Raw genomic sequence first — 24,141 nt, forward strand, 5'->3', positions numbered from 1 at the left:
AATAATCCTGGCTCCGCAACCGTCTACGATCATTTTATCATTTCGTTTCTGAAAAGAATATCTCTCCCCAAATCCAAATATTCACATGAATAAAGTAACCATCAATACATTATATGGCCGATTTAAAATAAAATTCACTTGCAGGCATCAATAAGTCAAAGAACCAACATGAAGTCATGGATTCTTAGCATAAATATTTAATAAATCTCGTAATTTCTGGATCGAAAACAAATAGATATCCTAATTGCTCAAATAACATTAGAGATTTGGAGAAATTAACTGTAAGCCATAAGATTAAGATCCAAAGTAAAGTTTATTATGCAAACTGGATGAATTAATACAAAGGCGTCGATGAATTAGAGAAACAAATAGACATCCATAAACAATTAGGCATTGATATATCACAAAACAAACAGGCTTTACAAGACAAATGGACATTGATAAAAAAAAACACAGCCATCGCAGATGTATATATCAAGCCACGCAACAAATAAAATCTCACCCTAAACATGGAATAAAATATGTTTATAATCCAAACATGAAGTGACTCTAATACTATTTGTTGTAAATTTAGGTCAAAATAAAAATATACTTCATAAAACATTTCAATAATTATGAATCAATAACGGAAACAAACAAAACATTGAATATATTCATCAATATGATAGGATCTACAACATGTTATCAAGGACATTGAAAGTTGAGTATTAGAAATACTTGGATGAATTAACCTCTTCAAAGCCACGGTTAAAAACAAATTAAGAGAATGTGATCTAAAATAATACATAAGAAAAGTTAACGACGGTTGATTTGGTTCTTCGTTAACCATATCTTTATGCCTCAAGTCCTCTTCAAAAATGATAAAGAGAAGAGAAAATATGTCATGTGCGGTATACTGGGACCATATCATCTTATAGTGTGATGATCATTGGAGTTTCTCATTATTCCGTTAACGTGTCATCTAGACATCAAATCATATTGAGTTCATATCAATTAATTAAAAAATTAATTACTAAAAAATTGATAAATTTTAAGGATACAAAAATAAAAATAATAGATAAATTTTAAATAAAAAAGGTTACTTTTTAATGTTTTAATGCATTGAATGTATCATTTTCAAGACAACATTTTCCATAATAAAAAATTTTAAAAAATACTAACAATATTTTTTTTTCTTCTAAAAAATTGCCTAAAAGATTTAAACATTTTTTATATATAAGATAAGATTTGACACACAAAGATTTAATAAAATTATACCCGACCCAATATTGTTCCATACCTTGCGTTTTTTGGCCAATTTTTGTTGTGTTTTCATTACAATTAATAGAACAAATTGCGTCAATCTTTACTCAATTGCAATCATTTAGAAGGTAAACCTTGCTTCTTCCTCTCTCGTATTGTTTCTGCATAATTTTTTTAGAGTTCTGTCATATTCAATGAAAAGTTTGATCCTTTTATTTCTGTAAATTTTATGCACCCTACCAAAAGTTTGTGAATTTTCCAACATAGCAGAGCATGTACATTTAAATAACATAATGCGATAAAAGCGAAAATTTGTAAATGTGCCTCCGGTATGTACATACCGAAGGTGTAAAATGTGAAAATTTAAAATGCACTACCGGTATGTAACTACCGGATGTATTATAAAGGTTATTTTTGTATTTTTAGGGGGCCTAAAGAGATATTGGGGGGGCCTAAAAAGCAATCTTCAATTTGTTAAACACGCCTCGGGACAAATTTCGCTACATATAGCACCACTGTTTTTTTTTTTTTCTCTTTCTTTTTTCATTGGCTAAACTGCAGTTTTAACCCCCTAACTTTCAGAATGGTGCGATTTTGGCCCCCTATTAAAAAAATTAAATTTTAAACCCTTATGTTTTAGCCCCTTTGCAAAACAGACCTTTTGGTCAATTTTGACCAGGTCAACGCGGATGTGTCATGCCACATGTGTATTTCCCCATTTATTTTAAATCAAAAAGCCAATTGTGTAATTCTTTAAAAAAATAAAAAAGAAAAAAGAAAATATAAAAGGGTTTGGCACGTGAGAGCTGCATTTTCAGATTCTAGTTCTAGGGTTAAACCACAAACCCTTAAGTTTCCAAATCCATTGTTCTTCAATAATCTCCTTCCAAAATCGTTACAGAAATCAAATATCCATCACAAATCGAATTCCAGGTGATTGTTCATCTCCGTTTGTTGTGAAAATGAAGTGGAAAGAAGATGGAAAGGCGACGGCGAGTACGGGTTCTAGGGTGAAGAACAAAGATGCGACGGGGAGTACAAGAACAAAGAATAAGAAGGACGATTCGATGGCGACTGAAGGTTCAGTGAAGAAGAAAGATTTGAATATGGAAGTTCCATCATCTCATGGAAACGTGTTCTCTGGACAGATTCCCGACATGGATGCTTCAAAGTAAGCGTTTTTTTGGTTTCATATATTGTTTAACTATAAAGCAAAGCTCATGTTACATTATTTCTGAATAAAAAAAGGGTTGTTGGAAGTATTGAATACTGTATTTAATTATGCACAGTTGAAAGCTAGAAAATGTTAATTTTATACTGCTTTTTGGGTTTACATTGCTATGAAAGGAGTATGAGTATAAATATCGTATGAAAATACAGTATTCATATAGTATAAATACGGTATAAAAATACAGTATTCATACAGTTGTAATACAATATGAATTAAATATTAAGTGATTTTTATTCAATCTTTGTAGGGCTGTTGAGGACCATTCATTGAAGATAAGGTTTCACCACAAAGGGTATTTCATTTCTGACCCTCTTATAGCTTATAAGAAGGGTGAAGTATATGAATTTGGTGGTGAGTTAGACATAGATGAGACAAACCTCAAAGATTTGAACAACCTGGTGAGAGAGATTGGTGTGGAAGGTGAGTATAAGTTGTTTTATGTCAGTCCAGGTTGGGAGTTGAGTGATGGTCTTAGGCCTTTGAAAACTGATAGGGATGTCATTAGATTCATAAATGATCATATAAATCATGGAGTTGCTAATTTTTATGTTGAAGCTGATAAGGATTTGGAAGGACTTGATAGCAGGTATGTGAGTGATGAGGAAGTTATTGTGTTAGATAAAGGGAAAGAACCAGCTGACCTTGCAGAGGAAGAAGAATCTGATCCTGAGTATGTTGGTGATGGAGATGATGAGGGTGATGAGCATGAGTCTGAAGCTGAAATTGGAAGTGTTGATGGGGTGTCAATTGATGACAGTGATTTTGATGAAGAATGGGACTGGACTTCTGTGCTGCCTAAACAAACTGTGAACCCAACTCCTATTGCTCAGTCATCCAACTCTTGTCAGGCAATTATTGCTGTTGAAGCATCAAGGAACAGTGAGGCGACAACTGAGGTAGATTTTGAAGATGAGAATGGAGACTCTGATTTTCTAGAAAGCTGTGAATCAAGTGAGGATGATGGTATTCAAAGGAAAAAGAAGAAATACAATAGGTTTAAGTTTCCTGAAAATGATGAGACTGTGATATTTGAAGAGGGACAGATTTTTGCAACTGCTTTGTTGGTAAAAAAATGCTGTGAAAGAATATGCTCTACAGAAGAAGAAGAATGTTCACTTGAAGAAAAGTGAGAAAAGGAGAATTATTGTGAAGTGTAGTGATGGATGTCCATATCACATGAGATTTAGTAGGGTTCCACCTCAAACTTTTTATGTGTTGTCTAGTTATAATTCAGCACATACATGCACTAATACTGGTAGAGTAAGATTGTTAAGAACAAAGTTGCTGGCTAAGAAGCTGGTACCAACCTTGAGACACACACCTGATATGACCATTAAGGCACTGCAAGATTTGTGTAAGCGTAACTGGTCTGTAATTCTTACTAGGTTTCAGATGTATAGGACAAAGTTGCAGGCTTTAGAGATGATACATGGGGCTAGTGAAGAGCAATATGCACATCTTAGAAACTATGCACAAGAGCTGTTAAGAAGTAATCCTGGGAGTACTGTGAAGATTAAATGTAAAGAGATAGCTGCTGGTTTTGCATTTCAGAGAATATATGTTTGTTTTGCTGCTTGCAAGAGGGCATTTGTCCAAAACTGCAGACCTTTGATAGGGCTGGATGGTTGTTTTCTGAAAGGGAGGTATGGTGGACAGTTACTATCAGCAATTGGGAAAGATGGTAACAATCAAATGATCCCCATAGCATTTGCTATTGTGGAAGCTGAAACCAAAGAGAGTTGGGACTGGTTTATTGAACTACTGCTTTCATATTTGAATTGCATTCAATGCAAAAGATGGTCTTTCATATCAGACCAGCAGAAGGTAATTTTGCAACTTTTTACTTATTTTTATGCTCTTAACTTAATATTATGTAGATTAATTTTGTATTGTTTGTAATGATGAAGGGTCTGGTGAATACAATAGCTTCTATTGGTGATAATGTTGAGCACAGATTGTGTGTGAGACATTTGTATGGGAATTTTAGGAAAAGAAATCCGGGTGAGCACTTAAAAGAAGCTTTGTGGGCTGCAGCTAGGGCAAATACTATGCCTGATTTTAACAGGGCTATGGACAAACTTAAAAGTCTTAGTCAGGCAGCTTGGGATGAGTTGAGGCAATATCCACCAGGTATGTGGAGTAGGGCAGGATACCATACTCACACATGTTGTGACTTACAAGTCAATAACATGTGTGATGCATTTAACTCTTCAATCATTGAGTTAAGAGAGCAACCAATTATTTCACTTATTGAGGGACTAAAGTTCTATATAACTAATAGGATAGTTAGATTAAGGGATTACATGTTGAGATATTCTGGTGATATTTGTCCAATGATAAAAAAGATATTAGATAAGGCTAAGAAGGATGCAAATAATTGGTCACCAACTTGGCATGGTGATAGAGAATATGCTCACTTTAGTGTTTCTGATGGAAGTGATATGTATGTGATTAATGTCAAAGAGAGGACCTGTTCATGTAGAAGGTGGGAATTAAGTGGTATTCCTTGCCCACATGCTGTTGCAGCAATCTACTACAATAGCCAAAACCCAGATGAATATGTGGCACATTGGTACAGGTGAGTTGTGATCTTAATTTATATGCTTTCTGCTTTATGTAATCTTAATTTAAGTGGTTAATTAAGTATAATCTGGTTACATATGACAGGAAGCAAACTTTCTTGGATACATATGATAATTTTATCATGCCTTCAAATGGACCAAAGCTATGGCCAGAAGTGAACCTTCCACCAATACTACCACCTCCAGTCAGAAGGGCACCTGGGAGGCCAAAGAAGCTTAGAAGGAAGGATAATGATGAGCCTAAGTCAACAACTAGCAAGAAGGGAAAGAGAAATCAGGAGACTATGAGGTGCACAAGATGTAAAGAACTTGGACATAACATGAGGACTTGTAAGGGTAAAACAGCTGCTGATATAGGTCAATTAGACCTGGAGGGAACAAGGTAATAACACAGTTTCTGCTGTTATAACACTTTCTGATAGATAACACAGGATCTCATATTTAACACACTTTGTGATATTGTAGGATAATACTGAACTTCAACACCCTGAGGCTTCAAATGCACATGGTACAAACAACCATGCTGATTCTGTAACTGCTGCTCATGTGAACAACCATGCTTCAAATTCACAACACTCAAATGTACATGCAGCTGCTACTGCTGGTACAAACAACCATGCTGGTTCTGTATCTGCTGCTCCTGTGAACAACCATGCTTCAAATGTACAACACTCAAATGCACAACACTCAAATGCTCATGTAACTGCTGCAACTAGTAACACATCTGGCAAGCATGTTATTGTTGGTGATTCATCCTTGTTTGTGCCTAGAAGATCAAGGTTTGCTGGAGCTAAAAGGAAAAGTGATGAGATGGCAGCTGTGGGGACTCAACAATCTGTGAACAAAACTTAAGTTAGGAATGACAATTACTGACAATGAGACTGATGTTATATTTTGATTAATTTAGGTTATTTAATGTCAAGTACTCTATTTGATATTTTGGTTAATTTTGGTTATGTAAGGTTAAGTATTCTAAAGTACTGGTTATGATGTTTTGGTTAAGTACTATAATGTCAAGTACTCTTCATGTATTTTGTATTTGGTGAATGTGAAGTAATACTATGTTAACTCCAATGTCAAGTACTCTTTAAATGTCATGTGCCAAAGCTATGATGCATTTCTATTCTCTGATCAATGGTTGATGTGCCATTGTTAAAAGAATTTAAAAGGAGAACAATGTCAATAATGTGCGATCTGTTCACAAACTCAGGGAGCATTATTATTTGGATTCTAATCATGCTTTCATTTGATGTGCCATAGCATTGTTATTTGAATTTAAAATGAAAGCATGATTTCATTTGATATTGGACTCTTGTTATTTATAACATATATACAATTTAGTCTTTCAAAGATGTTACTTTTGTCACTTTGATTTTAGAACAAATCACCCCAAACTCAGGGAACTTTCACAAAGTCTCCTTCCTGAGAAATAACTACTTATTACATGTCCATCATAGCAACATTACAGAACTGATAGCAGAAATTCTTTGCTAATAGCTTTCATTAATTCTTTGCCAATAGCAGAAATTACATGTCCATCATAGCATAGCATAGCAACATTACATAACTGATACATTACATCATACCAAGCTTAATGAAAATCACAAACAAACTTAAAAACAACAACATCCCTAAAACTACAATTGTAAACTCCAACTTTTTCTCCTTCTTCTTCATTGCATCATTCTTCTTCAAAAGTCCTCTAATTAATTTCTTCCGCCTCTCGGGCACTTCTGGATCAAACCACCTGAAAAAACTGCATTTTCTTCTCTGGAAATACTTTCCACAACCATGAAACCTCCTTCCTGGATTTTCATCTGTCCAAGCCGTGACCAGAGGTGATTCAACACCACAATAACAAACCAACCTCGATTTGGCCATACTTGATGACCCAAAAACAGTTGAAGATGAATTGTTACCAGACATTTTCTGTTTTCAGATCTGCAAACACACAAAACAAATTGATGTGGAACTAAGAAAGGAGGTAGAGGAAGAATCGATGTGAAAGAAAGGAGAAGAATTGTCGAATAAGATGGTTGAATAAGAACATATGAAGGTTCGGTTTATGGAGAAGAACAGATGAAGGTTGGGTTATGGTGGAATAAAAACAAGAAGAAGAGATGAAGAAGAAGGGTTGAAGAGTTGGAGTTTTTTAACGTTGGAAGCTCTCACGTGCCAAACCCATTATATTTTTTTTTTCTTTTTTTAAAGTATTACACAATTGGCTTTTTGATTTAAAATAAATGGGGAAATACACATGTGGCATGACACATCCGCGTTGACCTGATCAAAATTGACCAAAAGATCTGTTTTGCAAAGGGGCTAAAACATAAGGGTTTAAAATTTAATTTTTTTTAATAGGGGGCTAAAATCGCACCATTCTGAAAGTTAGGGGGTTAAAACTGCAGATTAGCCTTTTTCATTCTATAACATCTAGGATACAATAATCTAAAATATGATATCGAAACGACATTTGATACTTAGATATTTAATATTTCTGACGGAAACATCAATAACTTACAATTCATAACGGCTACAAGTCACAATACTTGGCTTGACTAGTAAATATAGTTCAAGACTTTGATATTTTATTCATCTCAAAACATACTAATTTAATATACAAGATTTTGGATTATAAATAGTTCAAGACTTATAATTATGCATAACATAAACACAATTATGCGCTCAATGTCACATTTTGTTTGAAACTTCACAAAAGATTAATTATAATATAAACATCAGACGATAGTTCATAGTAGATTACTCAGCCATATCCTTACCTTTGTATACATGTTCATCTAAAAATATAAATGGGGATGAGATCTACTTAGTCGTGGAGTTTCTACTAATTTATAGTTCTTATCACTTGATCATCAGATTACAATATAATCATAATTCAGACTGACAATATCATTAAATCAATATAATCATTTTTATTTTTATTTTGGTTTTCTTTTTGTTTTTTGGTTTTTCCTTAACATGAAAAAGACAAACGTGAGGATATCCAACTCATCAACCCGTCCGTAAGGCGTTACATATAGTAAACTACTCCCTCCGTTCCTTTTTAAGTGTCACATTTGTAGAAATTTTTTCGTTCCTATTTAACTGTCACTTTCAAAGTTCAATGCAACAATAAATGTTTTTTACCAACATTACCCTTAGTTAATTATTGCGGAGAGAGAAATATATGAAATAAAATATTAAAAGACTAAGACTATTATAGTAAAAATATAAATTATTGTATAAGAAAAAGTAACATTTATTAAGTGTATTGGTTTGTGTAAAATGTCAAAAAGTACAGTTAAAAAGGAACGGAGGTAGTAATGCATATTTCCGACTCTTCTTCTCACATTTAAATTATTTGTTTCTTTTAGTTAATGGTCAAGTGTGATTTTTATCATTTGAACCTGAACTACTTATTTTCTTTGTTCAATTAATGAACATAATCTTTGTATATCAGTTTGTGGTAATCAAGAAATAACGAACTATTTGTTTTTGGTTTGTCATCAGTTTAGTGTCTTAATTTTTTTTATAAAATTAAACTGATATCCATTTTTGTGGCTGAAAAGAAACCAAATCTGGTTTAGATTTTGATATACACACAAATGGTGGGTGAACCCTACATTATTTTAGGGTAATCTTCTTGTTGAGTGTTTAGGTTTTTGCCATCAATAATCCTACATGTGTTTTCTTGTTACTCTCGACCTTTGTCGCCTCTCTGTCAAAGGCTTCTCTTTATCTTCTATTGGATTTGGATTTCCATCACTCAAAACCCTTTCGTTGCAACTCATTAAATTAAATGGAATTCAAGATTTCATGTTGCTTCTAGCTGGATCTCTAATTCTCGAGGATCTACGATTGTCTGATATATACATTCATTCTGAGGAATAGCTTGATTCTCTTAAAATTCAATAGTTTGAAACCTTATAGCTTACCCAAATTGACTAAAGCAGATATCAGTCAATGTTTGTATTCATGTTATATGATGAAAACAGTCTCTACTTCATTTCTCTCTGCGTAGATACATCCACTTTGTACTATAACATAGACTACAAGGTCTGTTTCGTTACGAACAATTACATGATCAACATGTTGAACATCGACACATGTGATTGGTACCAGGGCCTTCCTTGAGAATTCGGAGGCTCGACTCTGGAAATGAAAAGAGGCCAGTGATAAAATCAAAACATAATTTTTTTTAAAAGAGCAATGTTCTATTTATATTTTTTAAAATTTAAATAATACAAACAAACTAATAATATAATCACATGCGTTAGTGCAATAGAAAGAGCAGAAAGACGGGCTCGATGGTGCATATCTTTCCGCTAGACTATATGTAAAGAAAATTACCCCTTCATCACTTTTGGGCTGGAATTTTCATTCCAAAAATACCCTCAATTTTCAATACAATTAACATTTGTAACAAATAGATAAGAATAAATTTAAATATTAAAAAAATGAAACAAACACGATATGATTACATATATATGTCTGTTTTTTTCCTTTATCATTTAAAAAGTGTAACAAATTAGATGAATATATTTATACTTACTTTTTCATTATCCCAATTATATCATTAAAAAACAATTTTTTTCTATGATAAAGATTGTTGTTGGTGTCATTAAAAAAAAATTGTAGATTATATTTTTTGTTATATTGTTGGTGACGTTGAAATAGATAATCATGATTAGTTTTCTTTGTTATAACTAGAAAGCAACAAACATTTATATTTTTAGTTTTAATCAAAATCGAAATTTCATAAAAAAAAACACCGTTCATAATTTTAAAAGGTTAGCGTAATAAAAAGAGTGGAATGACGGGTACGTGGGTGCCCATCTTTTCGCTAGTTAGAGTCGAGTGTTTGATGTTACTCCCTCCATTCCTTTTTAAGTGTCTTTTTAGGATGAATTTTTCGTTCCTATTTAACTGTCTTTTTGCTATTTTAAGCGTACGATTTGGCAATAATACCCTTTGTCAATTACTTTTATCTTTTTTTTGTAAAACTAATTAATGCTATCTATTTGAAAAATTAAAGTTTGTTTTTTAATCAAAGTTTGTTTGTTTTTTTAAAACAAAATTTGTTTCTTATTATCTTTAAATTTAAACAAAATTTTGTTCGAAACAGTAGTTTCAAGAAGTGTTAAAATTCTATAAATAAGATGAGGAACAATTGTTACAAATTTCAAGTGTGACTCTAGCATTAGTTAAAGCCTTAACTTTGATTAAAGGAGTTGGAAGAATGTTAATTTTTTCTTAACTTTTGATAAATGTGAAGTTGAAATAATTTTTATATTGACTTACAATAATTAAAAAGATGTCCCTTCAAAAAAATAATAATTAAAAAGATGTGCACAATATTTAAAAAGTTGACAATTGTTTGTTATGAGAGCGAGAGCGCAAAAAAAAAAAAAAGCAATTTGTTGGAGAAAAAGATAATAATTTTTTGTTACGGGAGAAACATAACATATTAAATTTATTGGAAAGATAAAGTGTGTGAGATAGGAATTTATTGGTGGATTAAAATGAGGGTATAATTGGAAGAAAATGTGCAAAAATACACATCGCTATTTTGGTGTTAATTTTCTAAAAAAACACTTACAAATGAACGGAGGGAGTATTATTGTAGTTTAACTTTGCTCCCTTGCTGTATTTTTTGGTTTGGTTTGGTTTTGATCAACACTTTGTAATCTTGTTTTGTTTCCTTTGGCACTCCTTGTGCTAGGGACCAAAACATTTTGTTAATATATCTCATTTTTTGGCTTGTTAAAAAAAAAACTTTGCTCCCTATACAATTGTTGTGTTGGAGAGAGCCTATCGGTTAATATATAATCTCATTTTTTTTCTTGTTAAAAAAAATAAAATTATATATATTTATAACTCGACAACGGGATAAATATAATAATAAATAAAAAAAATACTTAAGAAATTTGTAACAATATTTTTTTTTTTAATAAAGTAACAATATTTTTTGTTCTAAAAGATTTAACCACTTTTTATTTTATTATACATAAGATTTGACACACAAAGATTTAATAAAATTTTACCCGACCCAATCTTGGCTATTTAAGCAAAACCTTAAAACACTTTTAGGTTAAAATTTGCTTCCAAAACAGCATCGTACGTAATAGAAATACAGAGCAGGCGGCGATGGATAGGATAGGAAGTTTACCAGACGATATTCTGACTCGCATACTCTCTTCTGTTCCCACCAAACAAGCCGTAGCCACATCCATTCTTTCAAAGCAATGGATTCATCTTTGGCGTTACGTTCCCGTTCTCGACTTCACCGAAACCAACTTGGAAGACCTAGAATCCATTCGCCGCTTCAAGGAATTCGTCTCTTCCGTCTTGCTCTCGCGAAAAGCCGCAGGTAATCATTCCATCAACACTTTCATCCTCGGCATTCAACGCTATTCCTCTCGAACTCATGAACGCCATTCCTCTCCAATAACACCAACTTACTACAATAATATGAGTAGGAAACTAACATTAGCCCCTAGTTTGCCTATTAGTATATTAACTTGTACAACCCTTGTTGTTCTCAAACTCCGTTGGTTTTGGTTCTTTATGGATGCTAATTCTCATTATAATTTTCCCTCACTAAAGACACTACATTTGAAAGACATTTACCTTCATCATCAACATGAATTTACGTTTCTTCTGGATGCTTGTCCACTTCTTGAAGATCTTCAACTATCTAATATACACTTTGGCCCTTCCGCTCGTTTCTCTTCTCTATATCGTAACCAACAATTAAGCGGCTCAAGCTTAAAAAGGTTGAACAAAGCAGATATAACCGACCATGATTGCTATTTTATGGTGAAATCACTTTCAAATGTGGAGTTTCTACGCATACAACTATGCAAGGTTTGATGATGCATGCCAATGAAAAAAATAATGTGATAAATTTCTATTTTTAATTTTTGCAAATTTTACCCTATATTTTTAATACTGTTTTTTTAAATAATGTAGGGTTATTGTCCACCTAATGACTTTTCTACATTCCATAATTTGACTCATCTGGTGCTCAACTATAGCTGTGATATAATTGTACAAGTGCTCCACCATTGCCCTAAGCTTCAAAATCTTGAATTTTACGAGGTATGTGTCTTAAACATATTTGATTTATCTTTTCAGTCTTGCATTTTATATGTACTATAATTTAAATTGAGTTACGTTTAAGGTTTTTTATACATATATCAAGAAATGTAATGATGATGTTAAAGGACGTGTCAGATTTACTTAACTAATCTTATTTACTATTCGGTTGGAATGCTTTATGTACACTCAATTAATTAAGGTACAATTAAAAATAAATAATAATTGTACATTAAAAAGTTGAAGTGACATTTATTTTAAAACAATTTTTTTTTGTTCTTAAAAAGACACTCATTTTTTAAAACATGGATGGAGTATTATTTTAATCTATAATTACTGAAGTTGCAAGGCACCAATTGACAGGATTTCAGCACTACAAGAGGTTTGCAAAATTGGGTGGATCCTGAATCTGTTCCAAGTTGTCTTTCATTAAACCTTACAACTTGCAATATGCGGGACTTTGATGAAGGCCAACAACGTAATCGCATTATGTTAGCAAGGTTTATTCTGCAGAATGCAAGAGTTTTAGAAACTATGCCAATCTGGTGCTACATGAGATGGCCCAAAGCAGAAAGAGTATTATTCTCATGTCCAAGGGCTTCTGTAACATGTCAACTTTCAATTGACTGTGGCTGCAAGTTTACTTTTATAAGGAAAGGGAAAAGAACCAAGAAGAATAGAAGAGCTAAGAATGGAAGATAAACTTGCAGAAAAGGGTGAAAGGTATGGCTTCGGATTGAAACCACAAACAAGAAAAGGATTCCTTTTCATTTGTATTTACTATATGATTGATCTCTTGTTTGGTTCACATAATGTTTTTGTCATCATGCTTGAATGATGATGGCAATCAAATTACATCAACAAGAATAACCAAGCATTATCCCACTATGTTGAGTTAGCTACATTGATCAAATTACGCCATAATATTTTATCGTAAATCATATTTAGATTCAACTCATTAACTTCTAAATCTTTCCTAATGATGGCAATCAAGTTACACAAAAAAGATTTTGGTTTCCTACTTTCCTTGAGGAAGTTGTATGTTAATACTTAATACCATATTAATTATGGAGCAATAATAGGTAGACACCCTTAATGTGTACACCCTTTTGTACCAATCTGAAAAATTTCAGTTAACCAAATATATGGTATGTGTGACCACATTTTTTAAGTTGCGTGACCACTATTTTTCCATAATTTATTTGGTTAACTAAGTGGAAAAATAGTGATCACGCGCATTTTTGTTGTGTGACCACATTTTTCAGCTTCTAAATAGTGGTCACGCAACTGAAAAATGTGGTCACACATATAACGTGGTCACACAATTGAAAAATAACAAACTCGTTGAAGAAGGTAAACACTAAGTGCATGTTTGGATTGGCGGGAGTTCAATATAATTTCAGTGTCACCGTGATTTCGTCAAACATGTGCTAAGCTATGAAGCACCACCGCATACAAGGACACATTGACACCGGTAAAAATTTGGAAAAAATGAATTAATTAAACTTAATCACATATTGGACATATGAACACACCTTCTATTATAAGTATAAATGCTACATAGGTACTAAGTGACCACAAATAAATGTAAATTATGACTGCTAATGATTGTGATAGTATACTAGAAAAATCCAAATTAGAGACGGGTGAAATCAGTCTCTAAAATGCAAAAAATCCGTCTCTAAACAAGTTAGAGACGGAATTGGAGCAGGATTTGGATCCGTGGTTAATTTTCTCGTCTCTAAGTCTATTGGAGACGGATTTACAGATTCTGCTCTACCAAACATGGAAAAATTCCGTCTCTGAGTCATATATTCCATGTCTACAAAGAAACCAAATTCCGTCTCTACATAAAATAAATTCCGTCTCTAACTTCAATTTTTTAATTAAAAAAAATCAACCTAAAGTGCTCTTAAAAATACATAAATATAGTTTGCAAATTTGATCAACATAATAATGTCTCATACAAGAGAAAAGTACTCTCAAAAATACATAAATATAGTTTGCAAATAACTGAATAAATCAAAGTAAAACCATCCATTACCTAAAAAAAAAAATATGATAATGAATCTAAAACTTTCCAAATCTCTAAATTGTTGTTACTATCCCCTCCTTCATTGACATTATCATTCTCTCATGCTCTTGACATGTTCTTGAGCTAATTGACAAAGCTTCGGACTAATATCTAAGCTAAATATGTAACTTCCATCAGCCTGCAAAATTTAAAATATGTGGGTCTCAAGCATAGTTTTTGTTGTTTTCAATAATTATGCGAAGAAAACAAAGCAATGTCAATCAAGCTAGTCAACAAATTTTCTTTAATAGTGCTTTATGTATAGAACAATAAACAATTAGATTTACGGAATGACTTACACAACTGAAGAGAAAACTTACATGTGTAGCATGGATTTGGAGGCGGAAAATCACCTTACATTCTGTTTTCTCAATCTTCCCCCAAGTAACCCAGACATTGTTTTAGTAAGTTAATCACACATTTAAGATGCATTATTGCCAAAACTTGAAGTCATATTCAAAAACAATATATGTAGTGACATGAATGCAAAGGAAGTAAAAATTATACATAAGATTTAACCACTTTTTATTTTATTATACATAAGATTTGACACACAAAGATTTAATAAAATTATACCCGACCCAATCTTGGATATTTAAGCAAAACCTAAAAACACTTTTAGGTTAAAATTTGCTTCCAAACAACAACAACTGCAGCGATGGATAGGTTAGGAAGTTTACCAGACGATATTCTGACTCGCATACTCTCTTCTGTTCCCACCAAACAAGCCGTAGCCACATCCATTCTTTCGAAGCGATGGATTCATCTTTGGCGTTACGTTCCCGTTCTCGACTTCACAGAAACCAACATGGAAGACCTAGAATCCGTTCGCCGCTTCAAGGAATTCGTTTCTTCCTTCTTGCTCTTGCGAAAAGCCGCAGGTAATCATTCCATCAACACTTTCATCCTCGGCATTCAACGCTATTCCTCTCCAATTCATGCTCCCGGTGATAACTACTTGGATATGATGAGAAGAACAACTTACCATAATACGTTGATTAGGAAACTAACATTAGCCCCTAGTTTGCCTATTAGTATATTAACTTGTACAACCCTTGTTGTTCTCAAACTCCGTTGGTTTTGGTTTTTTAAGGATGCTAATTCTCATTATAATTTTCCCTCACTCAAAACACTACATTTGAAAGACATTTATCTTCATCATCAACATGAATTTACGTTTCTTCTGGATGCATGTCCACTTCTTGAAGATCTTCAACTATCTAATATACACTTTGACCCTTCCGCTCGTTTCTCTTCTTTATATCGTAAACAACAATTAAGATGCTCAAGCTTAAAAAGGTTGAACAAAGCAGATATAACCGATCATGGTTGCTATTTTATGGTGAAATCACTTTCAAATGTGGAGTTTCTACGCATACAACTATGCAAGGTTTGATGATGCATGCCAATGAAAAAGAATAATGTGATAAATTTCTATTTTTAATTTTCGCGAATTTCACCCTATTATTTTAATATTGTTTTTTTTTTCTTTCTTTCAAATGTAGGGTTATTGTCCACCTAATGACTTTCCTACATTCCATAATTTGACTCATCTGGTGCTCAACTATAACTGTGATATAATTGTACAAGTGCTCTACCATTGCCCTAAGCTTCAAAATCTTGACTTTTATGAGGTATGTGTCTTAAATATAAGAAACTTATTTGATTTATCTTTTCTTTTCTTATCGTGCATTTTTTATGTACTCCAATTTAAAATGATTGACATTTAAGGTTTTTTTTTATACATATGTCTGATGATGTTAAAGGACGTGTCAATTTTACTTAACTAACCTTATTTACTATTTGGTGCATTGAAAATAATGTACACTCAATTAATTAAGAGACAATCAAATATAAAATAATAATTGTATATTAAAAAGTTTAAGTGATATTCATTTTAAAACTTTTTTTTTTTTTTTGTTAAATCGACATTCATTTTTTAAAATGGAGGGAGTATTATTTTATTCTATTATTAACTGAAGTTACAAGGCACCAATTGACAGGATTTGAACACTACAAGAGATTATAAACAAAATTGGGTGGATCCTGAATCAGTTCCAAGTTGCCTTTCATTAAACCTTACAACTTGCAATATGCGGGACTTTGTTGTTGTAGACCAACACCGTAATCGCATTATGTTAGCAAGGTTTATTCTGGATAATGCAAGAGTTTTAGAAACTATGTCAATCTGGTGCTACAAGAGATGGCCTAAAGCAGAAAGAGTATTATCCTCATGTCCAAAGGCATCTGCAACATGTCAACTTACAATTGATTGTGGCTGCAAGTTTACTTTTAAAAGGCATAACAAAAGAACTAAGAATGGAAGATAAACTTGCAGAAAAGGGTGAAAGGTATGGCTTCGGATTGAAACCACCAACAAGAAAAAGATTCCTTTTCATTTGTATTTTACTATTTGATTGATCTCTTGTTTGGTTCACATAATGTTTTTGTCATCATGCTTGAATGATGATGGCAATCAAGTTACATCAACAACAATAACCAAGCATTATCCCACTAAATTGAGTCGGCTACATTCATCAAATTACGCCAATCATATTTAGATTAAACTCATTAACTTCTAAATCTTTCCTAATGTTGACAATCAAGTTACACAAAATTGATTTTGGTTTCCTACTTTCCTTGAGGAAGTTGTATGTTAATACTTAATACCATATTAATTATGGGATAATATCCAGCTTTTCTTAGTAATGTAGCAACCATGAATGGGAAGTTTCTTCCTAATTTTAAAGGGTGGTGCAATAGGCATAGGAAAATAAGCTTTTGGTTTCTTGGTCACTTTTGCAATGTGTGAGTGAAGGACCCTTAAATTGTTATTATTAATAAAAGACAAATAACAAACACGTTGAAGAAGGTAAACACTACTAAGTGCATGTCTGGATCGGCAGGGAGTTCAGTAGAATTTTGGTGTCGTCGTGATTTCGTCAAACATGTACTAAGCTCTGAAGCACCACCTCATACACGGGCACATTGACACCGGAAAAATTTGGAATGGAACTTAATCCCATGTCGGACATGAACACACCTTCTATTAGAAGTATCAATGCTACTTAGGTACTAAGTGACCACAAATAAATGTAAACTGCTATAATCATTGTTGTCAAAATCCCGACTTAAATTCTAAAATTTAGGATTTTGTGACTTTCTTCACCTTCAACGACTTAAATCCATTGTAGAATCCTAAACTATGCAAAATCCATCGATTTTGATTGTGATTTTACGATTTCTTATATACTAAGTCATTTATGACTATACACCATTTATAACATATACTTAGGAATATTATTATTTTTTTAAATCCATCGATTTTGATTGCAATTTTACAATTTCCTATATCGATTCTACAAAAGTTCTTGAGTAAAATCCTTCGATTTTGATTGCGATTTTATGAGTACCGATTTTGCTATTCCCTTTTGACCTAAATTAAAGTCTCGATTTTGACAACCTTTTGGCTATAATGATTGTGTTAGAGATATGGAGTCTCTGCATGTGATATGTAGTACAAAGGCTCCATATTTATCATGGGATATACAAAAGTTTGTGAGAATAACTATATAAACAACTTTCAGTTTTTGAAAAGAAACAAAGTAGTTTATAAACAACTGAAAATATGCAACCTAAACAAAATACTCAGTCCAAATTATTTACTTGGAAATTAGCAATATTACTTGCAAATTCCATAAGTATTCCATTTTATGTCACATTATTGTTATTGATGTTCTAGTAGGATTGTTTAGAATTGAAAGAGAAAAAGAAAAAAAAAACAGCGTGCTAGACTGATCTATTCCCAAGGAAAGCAAGAATTGTTCAAATTCTTTAGGGTCTCTTTATTTTTATTCGAGGGGAGGTGAGAGGAGGGGAGGAAAGACAAATCCCTCTTAAACTAATTTTAGCTCTCCTTCAAATTGTTTCATTCAACCAAACTCAATTTGTTACAATCCCTCCGCTCCCTCTCCTCCTCTCCCTTGAATCAAATAAGACGATTTTGTTTTGGTTAGATAAAAGGATAGAAGGGGGCCCTCTGTGGGGAGTGTTCCCCTGTTGAAGACTCGTGGAGATGGAACCCAAATGAAAAGTTTATGGTTTGGTCTAAATGATCATTTTGAAGATCTGGTTTTTTTGCCTATTATACCTTCACACTTTCTCTGTTCAATAAATTTAATGTGTTATTTTTTCTCATAAGAAACATTTGTTAGTTACTCTCCCTCTCTCCAACAAATTCATTTTTGTTTTGGAATAATGCTAAGTATAGCAAACCAAATTGTCCCAAAGCCATTGGGAATGAATGTTTTTTTTTTTTTTTTTTTGTACAAATTGCGAATGAATGTTACTGGCTAAATAGAACTGCCAGCAGGCTTTATTCCACAAACATGGGATATAATGACGTGCAAATTTGTTAAACACGCCTCGGGACAAATTTCGCTACATATAGCACCACTGTGTTTTGTTTTTTCTTTCTTTTTTCATTCTATAACATCTAGGATACAATATGATATCGAAACGACATTTGATACTTAGATATTTAATATTACTGACGGAAACATCAACAACTTACAATTCATAACGGCTACAAGTCACAATACTTGGCTTGACTAGTAAATAGTTCAAGACTTTGATATTTTATTCATCTCAAAACATACTAGTTCAAGACTTTGATTACTCAGCCATATCCTTACCTTTGTATACATGTTCATCTAAAAATATAAATGGGGATGAGATCTACTTACTCATGGAGTTTCTACTAATTTATAGTTCTTATCACTTGATCATCAGATTACAATATAATCATAATTCAGACTCATTAAATCAATAAAACTTAAGATATTCCATACAACTTTGCATGATAATAATTTGTACATACGAAAATGACAATTTTTATTTTGGTTTTCTTTTTGTTTTTTTGTTTTTTCCTTAACATGAAAAAGACAGACGTGAGGATATCCAACTCATCAACCCGTCGGTAAGGCGTTACATATAATAAACTAATACATTTCCGACTCTTCTCACATTTAAATTATTCGTTTCTTTTAGTTAATGGTCAAGCGCGACTACTTTTATCATTTGAACCTGAACTACTTATTTTCTTTGTTCAATTAATGAACATAATCTTTGTATATCAGTTTCTGGTAATCAAGAAATAACGAACTATTTGTTTTTGGTTTGTCATCAGTTTAAAAGAATTTGGGTTTTGGTTTTGCAATTGTTGGGTATATCTCCAGTGTGCCCTTGCGGTTGTCTGATCATGCGTTGTTGTTTAGTTCATTGAGTGGTTTCTCTAGAAGAATGTGACTATCTATGCATATTTTTTTGGTTTGGGTTATTTGGCGAGAACGAAATTCACGTTGTTGTCTTTAGCACAAGGAACAGGTAGTGTCTTAATTTTTTGTGGCTGAAAAGAAACCAAATCTGGTTTAGATTTTGATATACACAAATGGTGGGTGAACCCTACATTATTTTAGGGTAATCTTCTTGTTGAGTGTTTAGGTTTTTGCCATCAATAATCCTACATGTGTTTTCTTGTTACTCTCGACCGCTGGCTTCTCTTTTTCTTCTATTGGATTTGGATTTCCATCACTCAAAACCCTTTCATTGCAACTCATTAAAATTAAATTAAATGGAATTCAAGATTTCATGTTGCTTCTAGCTGGATCTCTAATTCTCGAGGATCTACGATTGTCTGATATATACATTCATTCTAAGGAATAGCTTGATTCTCTTACCATTCAATAGTTCGAAACCTTAAGCTTACCCAAATTGACTAAAGCAGATATCGGTCAATGTTTGTTTGTATTCATGTTATATGATGAAAACAGTCTCTACTTCATTTCTCTCTGCGTAGATACATCCACTTTGTACTACAACATAGACTACAAGGTCCGTTTCGTTACGAATAATTACATGGATCAACATGTTGAACATCGACACATGTGATTGGTACATTCAAATAACTTCATTTTCTCAAATTAATACTAGTGTTATTGTGTTGTATCATGTACTAGTTCTTCATATATCTCAATTGAATACTTGAATGGGATTGATGACAAATAACAAAGCCAAAATATGATTTATCTGGATTTTTTTGTTTGTGGAGTTTTGGCTTAATTTGATAATGTGATTTTTGTTACCTAATTTAGGTGAATCGGCTGCAACACTCTTATGATGACATTATCGTCTTTCATAATTTGACCCGCTTGGAACTCCATAATTATTGGAGTTTGGTATTATAAGTGCTTCAATGCCTTAACCTTCAAAATCTCAAACTTTTTCAGGTTTGAGGCACATGTTAGTATATTTGTCTTTGAGGCCTTAACCTACGTTTTGCTATTCAAAAGATTTCAGGAAGAAATATACAAACAAATCAAAATTGATATTCAAATTTTTAGAAAGAAATATACAAGAAATTAAAATTGGTCATGATAACATGTTATTGGTCAAAACGTTATATTTCACTCAAGATTTATCCACTGATATGGTAAAACAATATCATATGCTCTTGATCCAAAAAAATGTGACTTCATATATTATTTCAACGAATAGCTTCAGGTCACCAAGCATAATGAGTTCATTGATATAACAATACCATTTAACTTTCTCTACGTGAAATAGGTTTATCTTACTCTCAAAAACCAAAATCAAGCTATATATTTCAAACTTTTCTGATGAAAGTATGTATTAGGCCATCTTGAGGATCACTTGTTATGGCATCCATACTCCAATGTAAACAACATTAGCATAACCGGTGATCATAACTTAAAGCTAGTGTTGCAACTTAAATGATCCATTTAAAATTACGTTTTTTTAAAAGACTAACCTAATACAAACGTAAAAACTTAAAGGATCTTTGAATATATTTAGCATTTTTATATGTCTTGTAAACTTAGTGCCTTTATGGCACAACGTTAACAATCCCAAAGATAGTTTTGCATTGAAAATACAATATTTTAACTGTTAAAAAGTTGAACGCTTGACTTTTAAGATGAATATATTGAGATTCTTGCTATGTGCACTTGGGGTGCATATTCACTTGGGGTACATATTAGTATTTCCCTTTCTATAAGGCTTTGTTCGTGAGTCTAATGGAGAATGGAGGGGAAGGCTATGGAAATAAGGAAGAAACAAGTGAAAGAAATATAGAAAACTAGGAGGGAAGGACTTTTGGGGGTTCATTTTTCTTCATAACACAAATTCCTCCTCGTTTGGGTGAACTAAAAAATTACATTGGAGGATGGTTTTCGAGGGTTTGTGTGAATTCTTTAAATTTATTCTATGTTGTTATAATATTTTTTAAATTAAAAATATATTAATCATAAACATTACTGTATAATTCTCAAAAAAAAAAAAAATCTTTGAAAAATAGTGATTTTTTCTTTCTATTTCTCCCTATATTTCTCACCCTCAAAGTCTTTTCTTCTCCTCCGCTCCAAACTCTCAAACAAATTATACCTTAATAGTTATAGGGGCAATAAAAGAATATATATGTGTGTGTGTGATGTTGGTGTTCCTCGCCTAATTATAGAATGGTAATTGATATAATTTAAAATTTGTCCATAAAATAATATAACGTAATTTATTTAAACAGCTATTTGATAGATCATAGATGCATATTGTATAAATGTAATAGATGTTAAAATTTACAACCATGTTGAGTTCTAACATATATAATATTCACTTTCACATGATATCCATGATTCAAATAGTTAAATTTAATACATTTATTTTTTAAGAAAGTCATATTTAATACATGAAAAATGAGAAAGATAGATATTTGTTTTGTAAAATGTAGTGATGGTTCATGGTAGTAGTTGGTGTTATTGTTTGTGATTGAAATGCATACCTTTAAGAGTTTGGAGTCATGCTTAGTTTATGAAAATGATAAAAAAATCAATTATGTGATTCATCTAATACTCAAAATTATTATTTTTTAATTTGAAAATATATGATATATATTAATTATGTTTTGGCTTAATTGATCAAGTGGTCCCTTAACTTAATTATTTATTTCAAAGTGGTCCTCAAACTAAAAAATGGTCATAATATTTGCTTCCGTTTGTCAATTTAGTTCAATTCCGTTAATTTTAACCCCTAACGTGTAAGATAGACCATAATTGAAGGTGGTCTACCATAGACTTTATTAATCTTTTTAATTTGAGCCCTTTGATTTTTGTCTATAAATGAGAACCGTTGGATCACGCATGTCTATCGTATCTTATAGTAAACCAATAACTGATTTCTATTCCCTTTCTTCATCTTCTTCCTTTCATTTCTTCATCATCATCAACAACATCTTCATATACCTTCATCAATCTTCAAACATTAAAATCTAGAATACCCCCCAAGTTCAAAAAAGTTGTGAGTTTGGCCCCCTGTGAACAAAAATGACAATTTTGGTCCCCTAAGATTTAGCCTATTTGCAACTTTAATCCTTTTTGTCAACTTTGACTTATTCAACGCCTACGTTAGTAGGATTAAATGTAGGGAGGATATACTGATCCCTTAACTTAATTATTCAACTTTTGCGGTCTATGTCAAATCCCCGATTCAATTGGATGTCTATACTGGTTAGTAGGATTAAATGTAGGGAGGATAAACAATACAATTAAATTTTTCATCTTCTTCAAAACAACATCAATAACTTCTCACAAAACCCAAAAAAATGTTTTGAAGTTACTAGTCACTACTTCACTCAAAGGTAGGAACCTTCCAATCACTTCCCTTAGTTTCCTTCTTTGACCGTAACACTATCCTAAACCTTTCAATTTTTATTTTAACAACCCAAGTTTTTTATTCAAGCTCCGCCACCGTAGACAAATGAAACAATTATAATCATATGAATAAGAGATGGGTACCATTATTTTAGTTTCCACATAGCACTAAAACTAACCATGTATGCAAGAATTTGAAACCAAAATATGAGAACAAAACAAAGACATGAACAATTGTCTAGATGCAGAACAAATTACAAACACATGAAAGACACAAACAAGTGCAGCCACGAATTGTCGCAAAAAGAGCCCATGATGTCATTGCAAGATTTGACAAATATAAATCTTTCCAGAAAACTGTGTTTTCAGTATCATTTTTGCTCCAAAACACCAGGAAGATACGAAAATACCTCCAACGATAGTTAGGCGCAACAACAACATTAGCCAACATCAGTTAACTGCTGCCTAGAGGTATTTTCATATTTCCCTGATGTTTTGGAGCAAAAATGATAGTGAGAAGAACAATTTTCATTTTGCAAAGTCACGTTTTCAAGGAACACATGACAGTGGGTTAGATTAGACCAACATAGTTGTGATGTCAATGTGCTAACATGATACAACCTTCTCCAATTTTGCATAAAAAATAATATATAATTCACATACACACTCTTTCTCTCATCCCTTTCTCTCTCAATTTAGTCCATGTCTTTAGTTTCTTGGAGTACAAGAAACAGTTTTGCACTAACAAATCGGTATTATAAGCCCGCTGGTTCATGAGTGTAGAGTACACAAATTTTGGGATTAAGAATTCATTATCAACTGAGCTAATATGGCGGGTGGTAATGATTTTCCAGGCCCACTCCCAATTCTTGATGACAAGAACCGGGAAAAAAGGCAAATCTAAATGAATGCGCTATTCAGATTTCAAGATGTTCTTATGGAGTTGAAGAACTTTCTGCAAACCATTCATTAGTTCAAAGAACTGTTCATAAAGATGCAAAGAAGAAAGATTGCAAATCCATTCTTTATACATCAAAGTGTTGAAGCTGGCAATTTTGATAGGATTTTTAATGCAACTTGTTCAAAGGATGCATGATATTTAATGGTCAAGTACTGTGAACGTGGTGACAAAGTCAAGAAAGGGAAATTGCAATAACTTAGAAGACAATAAAAGATTGTTGTGTATGTGGCAAG

General features: G+C 32.4%; 2 protein-coding genes and 1 long non-coding RNA gene across 3 annotated transcripts; 2 read left to right on the plus strand and 1 right to left on the minus strand.

The window, feature by feature from the left end:
- Positions 1-11,202: 11,202 nt before the first annotated feature.
- Positions 11,203-12,855, plus strand: LOC11423588 (putative FBD-associated F-box protein At5g56820). Its single transcript, XM_003593102.1, has 3 exons — positions 11,203-11,922; positions 12,028-12,156; positions 12,517-12,855. Exons 1-3 carry the CDS (start codon positions 11,203-11,205, stop codon positions 12,853-12,855), a joined length of 1,188 nt encoding a protein of 395 aa, XP_003593150.1.
- A 1,243-nt stretch (positions 12,856-14,098) lies between these two features.
- LOC120578030 (uncharacterized) lies at positions 14,099-14,622 on the minus strand. The gene is made up of 2 exons (XR_005643985.1): positions 14,548-14,622; positions 14,099-14,366 (listed from the first exon to the last, which is right to left on the minus strand). It is a non-coding gene; the product is annotated as an uncharacterized lncRNA (long non-coding RNA).
- A 263-nt stretch (positions 14,623-14,885) lies between these two features.
- On the plus strand, positions 14,886-16,557 carry LOC11423589 (putative FBD-associated F-box protein At5g56820). The gene is made up of 3 exons (XM_024775575.2): positions 14,886-15,617; positions 15,733-15,861; positions 16,231-16,557. The coding sequence occupies exons 1-3, from the start codon at positions 14,886-14,888 to the stop codon at positions 16,555-16,557; spliced, it is 1,188 nt and encodes a 395-aa protein (XP_024631343.1).
- Positions 16,558-24,141: the final 7,584 nt, after the last annotated feature.

Source organism: Medicago truncatula, chromosome 2 (assembly GCF_003473485.1).
Source record: "Medicago truncatula cultivar Jemalong A17 chromosome 2, MtrunA17r5.0-ANR, whole genome shotgun sequence".
Classification (NCBI taxonomy): domain Eukaryota; kingdom Viridiplantae; phylum Streptophyta; class Magnoliopsida; order Fabales; family Fabaceae; genus Medicago; species Medicago truncatula.